The sequence below is a fragment of the Megalobrama amblycephala genome, linkage group LG14 (genome assembly GCF_018812025.1).
Source record: "Megalobrama amblycephala isolate DHTTF-2021 linkage group LG14, ASM1881202v1, whole genome shotgun sequence".
In the NCBI taxonomy this organism is placed as follows: domain Eukaryota; kingdom Metazoa; phylum Chordata; class Actinopteri; order Cypriniformes; family Xenocyprididae; genus Megalobrama; species Megalobrama amblycephala.
The window spans coordinates 28,145,024-28,163,402 of NC_063057.1; the positions used below are offsets into that span (position 1 = coordinate 28,145,024).

The 18,379-nt window shown below is 41.3% G+C and overlaps 1 protein-coding gene across 3 annotated transcripts in view; it reads left to right on the top strand.

Annotated features, from left to right (window-relative positions):
- Positions 1-1,109: 1,109 nt before the first annotated feature.
- LOC125245192 overlaps positions 1,110-18,379 on the top strand; it is a 37,098-nt gene continuing 19,828 nt past the window's right edge. For 2 of the 3 annotated variants that reach the window (XM_048155696.1, XM_048155698.1), the window contains exons 1-4: positions 1,110-1,399; positions 11,698-11,807; positions 12,003-12,119; positions 16,490-16,606. In XM_048155696.1, coding sequence (XP_048011653.1) covers positions 11,755-11,807; positions 12,003-12,119; positions 16,490-16,606 — 287 coding nt within the window. In that variant the 5' untranslated portion in view covers positions 1,110-1,399; positions 11,698-11,754. The remainder of the gene's footprint in view (positions 1,400-11,697; positions 11,808-12,002; positions 12,120-16,489; positions 16,607-18,379) is intronic. The other variant, XM_048155699.1, reaches the window with a different exon arrangement.

The following is an 18,379-nucleotide window of genomic DNA, read 5'->3' on the forward strand; positions in this document are numbered from 1 at the left end:
GGCAACCTCTGGGCATCTCATCAACACCTGTGCCTCCCGCAAAGAATACAAAAGCAACATTAACATCAAGCTGGACTTGTTCCACTGCATGCGGCGGTTCTCCAGAGAGTGTGTCAGAGCACCACCCACTGCACAGCGCTTTCTGCAAGTTTCTATCAGCAGCTTTCAGTGTTGTGGACCAGACGGACCTACAGAGACTGAAGCAGGCTTATGTCTTCTGTGGGAAAGTGCCTGCTAATCCAATAAAGCAGCACATCAGGGAGCACTGCCGCACCAGGGTCCCACACCCCAAAGAGCTGCTGGAGAGAGTAGAGAGTGTTCTCCAAAGATTCTTTTCAGAATGTGATCCTGATGGTGTCACTGTTCAAACCATCAATGTTGTAGGTGTGGAGGATTCAGCGAGTCCACATCCTCAGAGGCTGCTTGAGTGACCCAGAGGTTGCGGAGTGGATCCTCTATAGGCATGGTGGAACAGTCCAGCTGAACCATGTGAAGGGGGAGGCAGCAGCTGTACCCGTTTGGATCCCTGTGAGAGGCACCTCTCAGCAGGAGGGGTTCCATTTCCATCAGGCGAGATGGGTCACAGGCACTCAGGTATCCACAGAACTTTTCCAGGCACAGGGCATGATTGGAGTGGCTCGCTGGAATTGTCTCACACGTTTTGGCACAGAGGCCAGTAATGTTTTTGTTGAAAGGGGTCTGAATCTTTCACTCACATTTATTTTGGATAAAAAATTCTGTGTTAAGTTAATCTGAAGACCAACAATCGTTTAATAACATTTAAGCCATATGATTGGGATCAAATGCAAAGCATCAGCATCGACCTGGCATATATGAAGCTGATTAAGCCTAATTGCGCCGCCTAGTGGTCGCAATTTTCATTACCGTATATTTCTATAATTTCTGTTAAAAACATTATTTTATAATAAAATAATATTTTATAAAATTTATATTATTTTATAATCTTAATTAAAATCAAGAGACTTTAAAATGCAAGGCGTAAACACACATCAAGATACAAAAGGTTTGTTTACCAGATAATTGTTGTCTCTGCCCATTCAACTAAAAGTCGGAAAACAAGACAGTTCTTCTGTAAGACAAAACGAAAGTAAAAAGTGCCACACTACAGACTGCTTAGGCGTATAGCCTTGACGGACTTTCAAATTTCACTTTTTTTTATTTTTACCCTGTTGTAGGGTTTTGTCTGCTTGGGTAGCTACTTTACGTGTCTATCAGCTTACCAATGATTGTTTTGGATTGGTTTGGTTTTCGCTATATTCGACACTTTTCACCGCAACAGTTTGTCTGTGTTAAGAATTCGACAACAATGATTTCCATTGCGGAATTAACGTTGCTCACAGAATTCAGAAAAGCCAAAGGAGCAAAATAGATTTAGCTGGTAAGTTTCACTCCGACTTTTATTTTTATTTTTTACTTGTGGCAAATTATCCTGGTTATAAAAAAAAGGGAGGTTATTGTTAGGCCTCAATTTTTCGTCATAAAAACTTGACATTCTTCAACACTTTCCCCAATGTAGCATATCGGAGTTTTCAAAAATCAATGTTTTCAGATAATATTTGTGTGAATAAAATGTGAAAATGTGACAGCCTACAGTAGGTCTTACTTCCTTGTTTCATGAATGTTTACAAACGCAGTTTTAAATTACTTTTGCATTTGCATAGGTTTCAGTTTCTTGCACTAACAGTTGTAGTAACAAACTACTTAAGCACTGAATAACTAAATACATAAGAACTTACAGTTTTTAAAATTGATTATGTTTCTCTGAAATTTCAGTGTCCACAGGTTGTCTGATAAACTGTAAACACCCTTTTTGTTAAGATCATAATCTATATGCTTTGAAATAATGTATTGGAATTCACTTTGAGTTTTACGTGTTTAAAACCAGTAGGGTCCACAAAAAGAGAAAGAAACAAATGTCACATAAGACAACAAATAGTAGAAAAATACATAATTCTTTATTAAGCAGGAACAAAATTGTTCAAGACATCAACCCTGGGCAAAATCAAACAACAGGGGTAACAATTTCTCAGATTGACCAACCAAAAGAAAAATAATAAATAAAAGCAACTGAGCTATATACACAGGGGACACTTCACTGCAAACTGCACAAATACCTGCGATCTATAATGAGGCTAGTAACTAAATGAACACAAAAAACAACAACAACAAAAAAACAGCATCTATAGTGACGCTACACCAAAATACACCCCTTTTAAAACACAAGAGTATGAATTCCCACCCATACACAAACAAAACTTCATTGGGACAGATGCAGTCATAAAATAATGAACAAATACACACTTGCTTTACCAGCAAGGAGAAAAATGCAATACATGCTTACCTTTCCTTTGAACTAGAAGTACACATGAGGACACCCGGTCCCACACAACTACTAGCCAAATGGCCTGATGCTATAAGGACCTTTCCATCTCACCTGTCCTTTAAATTGATCCGCCCAATCAGCGATCTATACTGGGATTGGGAATCGCTTTACAATCCCCCTCTCCTCCTTCTGCTTACCTCGCTACAATTACATAAGAATAATCTCATTTTTTTCTGCGTATCAAAGGGTGAACAAAGATGAAGTTCCCCAGCACTAATACCTGTCTCTAACAAGCAATCAGTTGATCGAGTGACTCTAGTTATACGAAGTATGACAATTTAGATGGATATGTAGTGTGCTATTTGTATAATAAAAATAATAATTTATAGACTCATCTTGCATATTTTGCTTGTCTCTTATGGATTTTGCAACATCTATCCATTTCCATTCTTCAAGAATGACCTCTTTTAGAGACTGGATGCTGGATGGAGAGTGATGCTCAACTTGTCTCTTCAGAATTCCTCATAGGTGTTCGATTGGGTTCAGATCAGGAGCCACTGAATCACTTTTACCCTGTTCTTCTTCAGAAATCCAACAGTGGCCTTAGATGTGTGTTTAGGATCATTGTCATGTTGGAAAAGCGCACGACGACCAAGGGCACGGAATGATAGTAGCATCTTCTCTTTCCGTATAGAGCAGTACATCTGTGAATTCATGATGCCATCAATGAAATGCAGCTCCCGACACCAGCAGCTCTCATGCAGCCCCACATAAGGACACTGCCACCACCATGTTTCACTGAAGGCACCATGCATTTTTCACGAGTTCACATTTACATATAATTAAGTACAGTAAGGGTTATGCATATTTGGCGTGCTGTCCGGGGGGAGGGCTCCGAGCTCGGAAATTTTGGCCCGAACCCAGAGTACTCCCCCCCTTCGTTGAGATAGAAATAGATAGAACTGAAGTGAGGAGAAGGGGTGGAGGAGGGATGCTGATGAACTGTCAGACGAACAGAGGTAAGTCTGCTGTATTTATACCTCTTGTCTTGATTGCATTGATTAACTGAATGCTCTCCACCTGAACTAGTTAGGTTAATTATCTGCACCTGTTCCTCCCGAACCTTGTTTAATAAAACATCATTTCTTTGTATTCCTCACCTTTGTGACACCATACAGTTTGAAGCCATCAGTTCCAAAAACATTTATCTTGGTCTCATCACTCCAGAGTATAGAGTCCCAGTAGTCTTCATTTTTGTCAGCATGGGCCCTGGCAAACTCTAGGTGGGCTTTTTTGTGCCTGGGCTTTAGGAGAGGCTTCTTTCGTGGACGGCACCCATGCATGCCATTCCTCTGCAGTGTACGCCGTATTGTGTCATGGGAAATAGTCACCCCTGTTTGGCTTTCTACTGCAGTGAACTTGCATGCCGATTTTCAACCCTTCTCATCAGAAAACGCTCCTGTCGAGGTGTCAACTTCTGTGGACGATCTGGACGTCTCTGTGAGATGGTTGCAGTTCCATATTTTTTAAATTTTTGTACCACTTTTGCTACAGTATTCTGACTGATAAGTAAAGCTTTGCTGATCTTCTTGCAGCCTTCGTCTTCGTGATGTAAAGAAATTATTTTCTTTCTCAGGTCTTGTGACATTTCTCTTCCATGTGGTGCCATTGGTGACAGCATGAAATAGGAAGGGGTTTTAACACCCTTTTATAGTCAACTGTCTGCTGGACACCTGTGTAATGAATAATTAGACTCGCCTGTGGTTGAATTCTTGTTAAATTTGTAGTCTAAAATTTAGCTTTGCTCCAGAGACTTTCAGTGGGGTGTTAGCATTTTTGCATCACCCTAATTTGAGTAAAACTGAAAATGTTGTTCTCTAAGTTCTATTATTAACCTACTTTCATCTTATAAGGTAAAGAAATGTTATATAAAACGTAGTCTTGTCAACATTTTGAAAATTGTTTTTGTGTTCATTGAGATTGCTTTTCAAAGGGGGTGTACTCATTTACGCTGAGCACTGTAAAAGTGGCAATGTTTCAGTCAAAGACCTTCATCAGGCACACACATACAAAGGCAACAGCTCAATAAGTAGGCTACTCAGAATCAAACATAGGCCGTTTCTCAATATGCGTACTTGTCTGTACTTGTGTTCTTGTGGACTTGTGAAACGTCATCAGTCGCTGTCCAAGTTCTGTTCCAATTCAAAGTTCGCATCTAGCCAAGTTCAGTTCAAATCCCCGAATGTGTTCTTGATCCGCCCATTTTATCGAGGATGCATCGAGAGGTGACTTGTGCAGACTTGAGACAGCCAGGTATCCCAGAATGCATCTCGCAGCAAGCGTCAATAGTAAAGGAGAAACCCCGCATAATTTAAACATATTGTTATTATGTCATGATATGTAGTTTTAAGAGTTTTTCAGGCGAGAATGTGCTGGTTTAAAGCTCAAATTTGTGGTTTATTGATGAAGATTGCGCCTTTCTGACAATTTGATCTGACGTTGTCGGAGTTGTGAGATCCAGGCGATCACCGGACGCTCAGCGCTCATGTGACTTCGGTAAAGTTGGTTTTATATTCGCACATTCGGACATCCGTATTCAATAGCCTTGTTAATCACACTACATTGGACATTCAGTGGACATTCACAAGTAAATATGCCATTAAAACAATACTTGCCTATTTTGATCGACTGTGAAAAATGTTGTAAGTTGACAATCGTTGGTTGCCAATATGTCGCTGCTTAAAATTCGCAAACATTAATTTATTGCACATTTATTGGAAAGTCTGAATTTATCAGAAGTCCGAATGTGCGAATATAAAACCAACTTTACCGAAGTGCTCATGTGCCCAGCCGAGAGCAGCCTTACCTCGGCTAGTCCTTCTGACGTTTGCCGTTGGCTCCGTTTTGGCTGAGGGCAATGTGACGTTTCATAACTTTATATATGGCTATTTAACTTTTGTATCCTACTGAAGCGCTGATTTTGTACGCTTGATTGAATTGTTTGCTTTATTTCTTATTGTATATTCTTACCTTTTATAATGGCTATTATTGATCATTAAAACTGTCATTTAACAAATAGAGACAGGGTTGTGTTTTATGTTATAGCCTATTTCATTTCATTGCAGTGAAGATAATCAGAGTATGCACAAATAGTATTACATTTAATAATTTTGAAATGTATACGAAAAGAGGCAGGGTTGTTTAATATTTCGTTTTGTTATAAATATATGCATATATTTATAACAAAACGAAATATTAAACAACCCTGCCTCTTTAATCAATCACTCGTTGCCTGAGGCTATTAATGTTTTTGTTTGTTTTTTAAATAAAACGAAAAGAGGCAGAGTGGTGTTTTATAACAAATTTCGTTTTATTGTTGGCTAAAATATACATACAGAGATAACCGGAGAAGCCTGAGCGAGCTGAGTGACGTTATCAAGTAGGCTGCTGTTCCATTTGCAGAATCACCGGACTTGTGTTCTCCAGTCCACGGGAGTTCGTTCTCCTGAGTCGAACTTGCCAAGTCCTAACTACCAAGGACGCGAGTCCGAAGTTTGCGAACTTGGTTTTGAGAAACGGTGTTACGAGATTTTCGGTTTCAGAAGGCGGGGCTTATATGAATATTAATGAGTTTCGCAGACATGCGCGATTGCACGTGCAACTGAGAATTTTAGTTCACATTGTATCTCAAGACATTAGTGGATTATTCCATAAAAGTAATTATATTCTCAGCGTCGCGGCTGACTTATGCCTAAACTACAGTTGTTTTCAACACGTAACAGTTTATAATGTGCTCATTAGTATGCACGATTTGTGCAGTCGTCTGTAACAATGACAGATACTTCGTGTAACAACCTTCAGCTATCGTCTACAATAAGTTCTGCTCCTCGTGCTCTTCCTTTGCAATGTTTTAAAACTCGGTATTTTATTGGTTGTTATTATTAAGTACATCACTGCCTGAAACAACTGAAATAAACCTGTATAAATGTTTTTGAGGACTTAGCTATATCTATTCTGGTATTGTTCTTAAATTCTTGTTCATTTTGATGATGTAGGCCTATTGCTCTTCAAAAGGATTAAAATTATTTATGCTTAGGCTCACCAAGGTTGCATTTATTTGATCAAAAATAGGCAAAACAGTAATATTGCAATTTGTGTTCTATTTTAATATATTTTAAATGGCTGTTTATTCCTGTTCCTCCAGTCTTCAGTGTCACACGATCCTTCAGAAATCATTCTAACATGCTGTTTTGCTCAAGAAACATGCTACTATTACCTATCAAGAAACATGCTACTATTATCAGTGCTGAAAACAAGGAAACCATGATACAGTGCCTGTTGATTCACAGAACAGCAAGTTTGAAGAACAGTATTGAAATCTTTTAGAAATGTTTTTTTTTCCCTTTTTAAAAAAAAAAAAAAAAAATCTAATTAATCCTTGTTGAATAAACTTCATCTTTGTGAAATTCATTTCTTAAAAAACAAAACAAACAAAAAACTACAGTGATTCCAGACATTCAAATAGTAATTTAATGCAAATGCATTTGTGTAAATTATTTGGGGGCCACTGTCTGTAAAAAGATAATGTCTTGTTGTAATAAAAATAGTTTTAAGTAAATAAAGTCATTAAAATTCAAAGAGAGGTAAAAATGTCAATCTTTGACTAAAAATGTAATTTTTTGATCTGAGAATAGCTTTCCTATATGTCATATTTTCATATATTAAGGGACTGCTACAGTAGCTAAAGTTTATTGTTGGCAAGTCCATGCCCATCTTTTTGTACAAAAACAAAATGTCAATATAGCTGCAAGCAGCAATTCGGGGCCAAGCCCCAGAAGGGGCAGTAGCGCAATACGGAGCAGGTAGAGCAAAAACAGCAGAAATTGAATGTACATGCAAAACAGCTGGTTCAGAAGGACAGGTGGAAATGAAATGAAAATCAATAGAAGTTCAGATGAGAATGAACACAGAATGAACTAAAAACACTTGTATCTAATTCAAGAGGAATAAAGATTAGTACAATGCTTATTTGGATAAAAAAGGAATCAAAATGACTCATTACACACAATTGCATAATGACCACCCAACACGGGATTCGAACCCACAACCTCCAGGTCCAGTGTCCATTGCGCATGTCATTGCACCACTGTGCAGGTGACTGTTGACACAACTGCCGAAGTTCACTAGTTTATGTGAAAATGGACTCAAAAAGAAGAATTTTTATGAAACTGCACTGAATGTTATATTTAATAACTTTACTTTAGATCATTCTGCAGCTCATCATGCTGTAGCGCAATACAGAGCAGGAAGAAGAAAAACAGCAGAAAATGAACAAACATGAAACACCTGGTTCAGAATTATGGGCGAGAATGAACTCAGAAAGTACAGAAGCTTAGATGAAAATGAACACAGCATGAAACAAAAAGCATTTATTTCTAATCTAGAGGCAATAAAGGAATCAAAACACACAATTTCATAAAACCACTCCACCCGAGATTCGAACCCACTATCTTTAGGTACAGGGCTTGTCAGGTACCTGGCTTTACACATTGAGCTACATTATGACACATGTTCAACATGTTGTGGAAGAGAACTTTTAGTGTAACAAAGAATTTACAAAAAAAGCATTTCTTAGCATGCTAACCATATTAGCATGCCAAGCTAACTTAATGCTAATGAAGCTCATGGTTAACTTGATAGCTGAAGAGCCACATTAAAAAGAATGACAACTGGTTAGCATGCTAAGCAATTAGCATGCTAAGCTAACTAGCATAAGATAACAATCACAAGGAAGGTCACATTCAGAGACAAATATCTCGGGAACGGTAGCGAATATCAAAAATCCGTTCAGTCATTTCTATGCGGCTCGGTCCAAAGATCTTCTGAGCTGATTGTGGACAAAATAGGACAAAATTTGTGGGAGGAGTAGCGAAAAAACTGTTTTTCATTTATTTCAATATGGCAGACAGGTACATTTAAGGAAAATGACACATCGTTGGAATTGGCATTAGCCAGGGAATAAAATGACATAAAGTATACACGTTTTGGAAAGTGTTTTCAAAAGTTATAAGCATTTTTGCAAAAAACATTATATCTGTGGAACAGTAGGTGGCGCTGTGTTGAAACTTCTCAGGTACCTTCGGGACCTACTAAAGGTCATACATACTAATTTTTGTGAAGATATGTCAAATAGTTTAAAAGATATTGAAATTTATGACAAAATTCAAAATGGCGGACATGCTTTTCATCCGATGTTGACAAATTCAATATCCCCGGATTCGGCATGGCCCAAGGAATCCATAGACACCAAGATCTTGATTTTCTAATAAAGTGTTCAAAAGTTATTGGCCAAAATATCCATTTTACAGATCTCATGACCTGTAGGTGGCGCTGTTCCCAAATTCGGCAAGGAACCTCAGATCATGGTCTTGATCAAGTGTACGAATTTTTGTTTTGATCGCTCAAAGTTTGGCTGAGATACAGCCTCTATAGCAATTTTGGGTAAACCTCATTAACTTCGTGACATCATAACTTTTGAACAAAGATGAATAAAAAAAATCTGCTCAGTCATTTCTGTGCGGCTCAGACCAAAGATCACCTGATCAAAGTCTGGACAAAATTGGACAAATTTTGAAGGAGGAGTAGCGAAAAAACGGACTACTGTACTTTTCAAAATGGCCGCTACTGTAATGGGTGGAGACTTAATGTAAGAATTTGAATAGAATCAGCATGAAGAGACAAATCAGATGTACTAAATTGTATTTTTCTAGAGCAAATGGTTCAAAAGTTATAACCTTTAGAATGTTGAATTTTTGAACTGGTGGTGGCGCTATAGAGTTGGTCCTAGAGACTCCAAAATTGGTCAGATTTCTAGACATGACCATCACTACAAGTGTGCCAAATTTCATCATTTTCTCATGTTCCGTTGATAGGGCTGCCATAGACTCCCATTCGGGAGGAAGAATAATAATAATAAAAGGGAAAACGTACAATTACAATAGGGGCTACAGCCCCTTTGGGGCTTGGCCCCTAATTAAATGTCTCACATAATATCATATGTTCACTCCATCACACATTATACAAAGCATCTATTAATCAAAAGCAAATCAAGGCCATATTGCCATCTTTATTCCAGGATTTGTGATATATGTTTTGACATAGTTTAATTATTTTTTTTTTTTTTCAAAATTTCAATTTCAAAATTTCATGTGCCCCTAATTAAAACCCCATGAAGAACATGGATGTTTATGAACATTAATGACCAGTGAATTCAGGTTGACTGGGACACTTTTGGCCATTGAGATGACTGGGAAAAAGTTTCCCGATCAACCTTAATATATGTCAAATAATGAATGTTTGTGTATCAAAATAAATTGTCCATTTATATCACTGATCATCATTGTATATCCAGGTAGACAAGTCACACATGGTCAAAACAACGCATGGCAGAGAATAACAAAAGGTTGCAAAAATCTTTATTAGGCCACTGATTTTAGACATTATTTCTTTGATTTCCAGAGGGATGACCTAATTTTAAATCTTCATAAGGTTAGCTAACAGAAGAACATAGCAATACATCATTGAAATGGCAACTGCATATTTTTTAACAATGTGTTATTTATTTATTTTCCCATTTATTTGTTAATGAAATCAGTATAATCTACTTCAACTCATTCAGGTGTTCTGGGATGCTTGGTTTTATTGAGTAATTGAAAAATTAAACCTTGTGGTGTCAGTGTATCTTTCTTTAATATATATAAACGGAAACCATGAAAAGACAATATATTTTCAGCAATATTTTCAGAATTTTTCACCAACCCGAAAACCAGAGAATATTAGTCTGAACAGGTAAGCTAACACATGTATAATCACACCAGTAGTCTGTAGATTACAAAAAATATTATGTCCACACACAGACACATTTATGGGATCAGCAGTTACATCGCAAGGTAGCCTATATGGAAGAGCACAACTAGCTGAACTTATAGACGATAACTGAAGGTGTTCTGCTGTTACACGAAACGTCTGTCATTGTTACAGACGACTGCACAAATCGTGCATACTAATGAGCACATTATAAACTGTTACGTGTTGAAAACAACTGTAGTTTAGGCATAAGTCAGCCGCGACGCTGAGAATATAATTACCTTTATGGAATAATCCACTAATGTCTTGAGATACAATGTGAACTAAAATTCTCAGTTGCACGTGCAATCGCGCATGTCTGCGAAACTCATTAATATTCATGTAAGCTCCGCCTTCTGAAACCGAAAATCTCAGAAACCGAAAATCTCGTAACACCGGCCCTAGTTCCAATTGGTTACAGCTGTTAGCAATCAAGGTCAATAATGTGAACAGCTATAGCATACCACAATTAAAACAAGACAACCACATTGCAACCAACATTTAAATACAAATACTATATCCAAAAACATTCAAAAATCCCCAAACAACCTTAAGACAACACCCAATCCATCCATTTATAATTTACAATTACTAGTCCTAGAAGCAATCAATTCATAGCTATACAACACACATATTTAGGTACAAATAGGGCTATATTAACAACATTCACATGTCCATTCAAAAAATACCAATTAGAAAAATGAGTTTTTGAATTTTGTTAAATAAAAAAACAAACAAAATTTACATGGTGGTTCAGTGTTTTTTTTCTAGGCTTGATTGTGTTTTTGGGGCGCAGTTTAACATGTCTTAATGCTTCGTTTTTTTTTGAAAACGCTGTATTTTTCATATATTTTACCTTTATTCTACACCTCTGTTTCCACTGTCATATAAACGGCTCGTTTGACTTCCTGCTTCTAAGATACCACCCCCTCCAAAATACGCAATGTGCTCAGATTGGTTAGCAGGTTGGTAGCTGGCCAAGTGATTCGCTGAAGCGTCCGGAAATGCCACGCCCCTTACCATCCATTGTTACATGCGTCTATAATGGCGTCTATATTGCTGTATCAAATTGAGCCGAATCAGACCCAGATGAAAAGGGTCAAGCAGAACCTCTGCAATTGCGGCTTGCGGCTAAAGGACGTTTATGAATGGTATTTCATTTTGTATTTGTGTCAAAGTGTTTAGATATGCTGTCACTGCTGTTTGTTAGCTTTCAAAATACGGTTTTATCCTGATTAAAGCTTTACTGTAGCTGAATACATGACTGAGTTGTAGCATTTTAGTAAAGGTAGCGTTTAATTTATAGCATGAACAACTGTTTGACTATGAACAGAGATGTTTTTTGGAGAACTGCTTCTTTCAGTAAAAGCCTTTCAGCAAATCCAGCATTGATCTCGTGTAGATTCTGGAAGCTGTCTTTAGCACTGCATTGTCTCCATGTACTAAAGGGCAAGACCAAATGAGGCACCATCTCCAGCATTCTCATTCCCGTCTGTGATCAGTCAATGGATAGACCCATTGCATTCAACAATGCAGCACAAAGTTACATGGGAGAGAAGTATGAAAATTGACATTGTCAATATCATGCTTATTGTATAATATAAAAAACAATTTATTAGCTACAAAACTGCTTGTTTGAAATTGCATATCTCTTGTGAATTGTTCAACTGGTTTTGTTTCTACTTTTGCTTTCTAGGCTGTTAGAATCTGTAATGATTAATAATAATCCCGCATTGTTCTCCATGTACCAAAGGGCGAGACCAGATGAAGCACCATCTCCATCACTCTCACGCCTGTCTGCAAAGAGTGATCAGTCAATGGATAGACCCACTGGATTCAACAATGCAGCACAACATTATATGGGAGAGAAGTATGAGAATTTACATTGTCTGAAAGTTGAAGATATTGAGCCTCATTTATCACTCCAACGTAGAAACGAGCGCAGATCCAAGTGCAGAAATCATCTTACAAGAGGGTTCATGTGTGATTCATGAAACATTTCTATGCTGCCAATCCCATCGTATGACTGATCATATGTTGATAAATGTGGCTGCTGAAAACAAGCGTCATTTAAATATCATGCCCCAAATTTTAGAAGCCTTGCCCTATAGTTTAACGACACTGAGAAACGTAAGCTGGCCATGAAGAGGAAGTAAAAAGAAAAAAAATCTCACAGAAAAAGAAACATCTTACTCCAAAAACACCCCTCAACCTCGTAATTGCAAACAATTACATTAATGTATATGAATATTAAATACTGGTAAATAAAACTAAACTTTTACAAACATTCTTAACTTGGCTATTCTAGTTTCCCTCCTCATTCCACAACAAATCCTTTAAATTCAGAACAGTAAGAGTATTCAGAACAGAGCAAGAATGAAAAATAAGATTGTGGCGAGGGGGGCGTGTAATGCCCGTCATAATTAAATTCCGGGGACAAAAGCATAGTGTTGAGGTTGCAGTTAACCCGCACCTCCGGCATCCGATAATTTTGGGAACAAATTGGCCGGCGTTCAGTCAATTATTGGGTTATTTATGCTCGGATGCCTCTTGGGAAAAGAAAATGCGGGGTAGGCAGGCGCGAGTGCAGGCGGGAGAGACTGATCAGGGACCGGAGAGCGCTGCTGCAGGGGAACAGAGTGAAGCCGGAAGACTAATTCTTCCGGAGCGCGATGATTTTCCCCTGGAGCAGTCCCAGGATGAGACGCTAAAACATGCGTTTGAAAAGGTCTGTGTGATTGATGGTCAGCCTCTCCAGCCTGCATGTCCGCTTGCTTATCCATATTTCGCGATTATAAAAGATAGGTTGTACCGAGTGACCCAAGACACTCAGACAAAAGAGGATACAACCCAGTTATTAGTTCCAAAGAGATTCTAATCCGATGGCGGGGCATTTAGGACAGACGGCGACACTAAATCGGCTCATGACCCGATTTTTCTGGCCGGGCATTCACGAGAATGTACGCAGGTGGTGCGCGTCTTGTCGTGAATGCCAGCTGGTAAACCCACCGGCCACCCCAAAAGCGCTTCGAAAGAATTGGTATGGACCTCATCGGGCCATTAGAACGATCAGCAAGGGGACATCGCTTTGCATTAGTCATTGTTGATTATGCAACGCGATATCCTGAGGCAGTGGCGCTCCGCAACATTTCCGCTAAGAGTGTTGCGGATGCACTGTTTCGGTTAATCCCGGGTGGGGATTCCAAAAGAAATCCTCACTGATCAGGGCATGGCGTTTATGTCACGCACGTTACGCGAACTGTACGAATTACTGGGCATTAAATCGGTTCGTACCAGCGTCACCCACAAACGGACGGACTGGTCGAACGTTTTAATCGCACGCTTAAATCCATGATTCGTAAGTTCGTTCAAGAAGACGGCAAAAATTGGGATAAGTGGCTAGAACCTCTGTTATTCGCAGTGCGAGAGGTCCCGCAAGCCTCCACGGGATTTTCCCCCTTCGAGCTTCTCTTTGGACGCCAGCCTCGCGGCGTGCTGGATGTCCTGAGGGAGGCTTGGGAGGATGGACCATCTCAGGCCATAAACGAAATTCAGTATGTGCTGGACTTGAGAGCAAAACTCCACACTTTGGGGCGGCTGTCAATGGAGAATTTGTTACAAGCCCAGCACAAACAGAGCCAGCTGTATAACAGACGATCTAATTTACGCAAATTTGCACCGGGAGAGAAAGTACTTGTATTGCTCCCTACTTCAAGTTCGAAATTACTTGCAAAGTGGCAAGGACCCTTTGAGGTTACACGGCAAGTGGGCGAGCTCGATTATGAGGTGGTACGGTCTGACAGGAGGGGGGCACGTCAAATTTATCACCTCAATCTCCTTAAAAAATGGAATGAGGCAGAATCAGTGATGCTGGCGACGGTGATTAGCGGGGAGGATGATCTCGGGCCAGAGGCGAATGTAAAAATTCAATCCCTCGCTCTGACCCCAGGAGGAGATCACCTCTCGCCCTCCCAGCTCACTGATCTATCTAAGTTGCAAGCGGAGTTTGCAGATGTGTTCTCTCCCCTGCCGGGATGTACCAACCTCATTCAGCACCACGTCGAGACGGAGCCGGGCGTGGTTATTCGCAGCCGGCCATACAGATTACCTGAGCACAAGAAAAAGGTAGTTCAGGGCGAATTAGAGGCAATGCTTAAGATGGGAGTAATAGAAGAGTCCAGCAGTAACTGGGCGAGCCCGATAGTTTTGGTCCCCAAGACCGACGGCTCGGTCCGTTTCTGTGTGGACTATCGCAGGGTGAATGCAGTGTCGAAATCCGACGCGTATCCAATGCCGCGGGTGGACGAATTGCTTGACCGGCTCGGTGCGGCTCGATTTTATTCGACACTGGACTTAACGAAAGGATACTGGCAGATCCCCTTGTCGCCTTTATCCAAAGAAAAGACAGCTTTCACGACGCCGTTCGGATTACACCAATTCGTTACCCTTCCGTTCGGGCTGTTCGGGGCACCAGCTACCTTTCAGCGACTCATGGATAAAATTCTCCGGCCCCATGGTGCGTATGCGGCTGCCTATCTAGATGATATTATTATCTATAGTAATGATTGGCAGCGGCATATGCAGCATGTGAGAGCCGTCCTGAGATCGCTGAGAGGGGCTGGGCTCACGGCCAACCCGAAGAAGTGTGCGATTGGGCGCGTGGAGGTAAAGTATCTGGGCTTCCACTTGGGGCATGGGCAGGTGCGTCCCCAAATTGACAAGACAGCAGCGATTGCAACCTGTCCGCGCCCCAAGACCAAAAAGGAGGTTAGACAGTTCCTCGGGCTGGCGGGATATTATAGAAGGTTTGTACCTAATTATTCGGCCCTCACCAGCTCGTTGACTGATCTAACTAAAAAGGATGCGCCAGATACGGTCCAGTGGACGGAGCTGTGCCAGCAGGCCTTCACCCAAGTGAAGGCTGCTCTCTGTGGCGGGCCATTGCTTCACTCTCCTGACTTTTCTCTCCCTTTTCTGTTGCAGACTGACGCGTCGGACAGGGGGCTGGGCGTTGTCCTGTCCCAGGAGATAGAGGGTGAGGAACGGCCGGTGCTGTACATTAGCCGTAAGCTCTCTAAGAGAGAAGCTAAGTACAGCACCGTAGAAAAAGAGTGTTTGGCTATTAGGTGGGCTGTCCTCACCCTCCGCTATTATCTCCTGGGGCGGGAGTTCACTCTCTGTTCGGACCACGCTCCCCTGCAGTGGCTCCACCGCATGAAGGATACCAACGCGCGGATCACTCGTTGGTATCTGGCTCTTCAGCCTTATGGGGGGGGGGCTGCAGGCCGGACGGGCGGTGGGAGTATGTGGCGAGGGGGGCATGGTTCAGCGAGGTCTGCAACCGGAGAGAATAGCGGGAGACGCTTGGTAAGTGAGTGGGTTGATTACAAATCACGAACACCTGTGTCTCGTTCTAGTGATTGGCGCGGAGACGGGATAAGACGCCGTGAGAAGCAGGAGTTGGGGAGAGAGAGGGGAACTGCTGACTGAGGCAGAGCGCGCTACCTAGAGTGAAGCCCTTGTGGATTGTGCCTACCGAATCTGGAGTGAAGCCCTTTGTGGATTTTTATGTTGATGTTGTTGCGCTCGACACAGCCTTTCTGTTGAACTTTATTCTCAATAAAAGCTCAGTCAGCAGTTGTTCGTCGACCCAGACCTCTTCCTTCCCAGTCACGAACTTTAACTGTACTACAAAGATGCTATAAAATTATATATGAACTTATACATTTAAAACCCATATTAGGCTATAGTGGCATTCATTATGAACAATATACAATCATGGCAAAATTAATTTATTTCAAGCAAAACTGAAACGGCATTAGGCTCACATACCTCTCTCATTCAGCAAGAATCCAAACGTATTTACGATTTAACATTTATCTGATAAACTTTGTACATTATGTAATCAAAGCGTTGTACTTCACTCTTGTTCCAATATCCACAGATAGACCTGAGACCTGATGTGAGATTTGATCATAGCCACCACTCATGTCCATATTGATAAATGCCAAGTTGCGTGGAAACGACCGTACGTCCATTTTGTGTTGTACGTTTGTTTATAAATGAGGCCCATTGTGCTTATTGTATAATATAGAAAACAATTTATTAGCTACAAAACTGGTTGTTTGGCATTGCATATCTCTTGTGAATTGTTAAATTGGTTTTGTTTCTCCTTCTGTTTTCTTTTCTGTTAGAAGTAGTGATTAATAATAATCTTGCATTGTTCTCCATGTACCAAAGGGCGAGACCAGATGAAGCACCATCTCCAGCACTCTCACTCCTGTCTGCAAAGAGTGATCAGTCAATGGATAGACCCACTGGATTCAACAGTGCAGCACAACATTACATGGGAGAGAAGTATGAGAATTTAAACCTGTCAGGAGGTTGAAGATATTGTGCTTATTGTATAATAAAGAAAAAAAATTTTTAGCTACAAAATGTCTTGGGTTACGAGTGTAACCCTTGTTCCCTGAGTAAGGGAACGAGACGCTACGTCAGTGACGTGATGGGAATCCTCTGCATTTTTGTGTTCGTGAAGCACTATTGTATCCAACCAATGAGAGAACGTGACGTCAGAGGCGGGCGACGTCGCGGACCGGAACGTATAAAGCATGCCCGGAAACAAAGAACGCTAGCTTCTGTGATATGTCTGAAGTAAGCGCTCCAGGCATGCTGGAGGTACGGCAACGTGACGTAGCGTCTCGTTCCCTTACTCAGGGAACAAGGGTTACACTCGTAACCCAAGACGTTCCCTTTCGTGGGAACTATCGACGCTACGTCAGTGACGTGATGGGAACGCTGTCCCAACTACGCCGTGCCTCCGAGTGCCTGGCTGCTATCTTGTAACACCAAAGCACCCGGAGTACTACTCACATTAAGATTATAAAATCTGATGAAGGTGTGCTGGGATGACCATCCAGCAGCGCCACAAATATCAGCCAAGGAAACTCCTGACATATGAGCTCTTGAAGCAACCATACCTCGAGTTGAGTGTGCCCTGACGTCCAACGGACACGGGCGCCCTAGGGCTTTATAAGACAATGTGATGGCCTCAACCACCCACTTACTCATCCTTTGCTTGGACGCTGGGCCCCTCGACTTGGGGACCCGTAACATACGAACAGTTGATCTGACTTTCTCCACAGGGCAGCTCTGTGAACATATGCATCCAACGCCCTCACAGGGCACAGCAGATTAAGTTTTTCCTGATCCGGATTAGAGAAGGGAGGGGGATAAAAAGCCTCCAAAACAATAGGGCCTGGACCCTAGTGGGGACCTTAGGTATGTAACCAGGCCTTGAATGTAGAAAGGCCTTAACCATGCCTGGTGCAAACTCTAAACATGATGGTAAAACCGAAAGAGCTTGAAGGTCACCTATCCTTTTCAAGGATGAGATGGCCAGTAAAAACACAGTCTTCAATGTGAGCATTTTATCTGACACCTCTTCCAAAGGTTCAAAGGGCGCCTCAGCCAACCCTTGTAACACAATGGCTAAGTCCAGGTCGGAGATTTTGGGCGTACTGAAGGCCTCAACCTCAGTGCGCCACGAAGGAAGCGAACAACTAAGGGGTCTCGACCAACCGAGACACCCCCATAGGAATATGATAGGCTGAGATAGCAGCAACATACACTTTTAATGTGGAATGAGTTAAACCTTCTGAAAGCTTTTCTTGAAGGAATTGAAGCACATGGCTGATAGAAGACTGGACCGGGTCCACCCTATGATGATTACACCACGTAGAGAAAACCTTCCACTTATACATATAAAGCTTCCTTGTAGATGGAGCTCTGGACTGAAGGATGGTCTCCACAACCTCAGTTGGGAGACCAGATTCTATGAGCCTTGCCCCCTCAGAGGCCAGGCCCATAGTTTCCACATTTCTGGACGGGGATGAAAAATCATGCCGCCCGCTTGGGACAGGAGATCCTGTCTGACTGGAAGCTCCAGAGGAGAGCCGTGAAGAAGCGATACTAGGTCCGCAAACCATATTCTCGTCGGCCAGAAAGGAGCCACAAAAACTAAGTCTACCCCTTCCTGACGGACTTTGTCCAGAACTCCCGGAGCAGAGAGACTGGGGGAAAAGCATACAGGCGTCGCCTCAGCCACGTCTGTATCATGGCATCCAACCC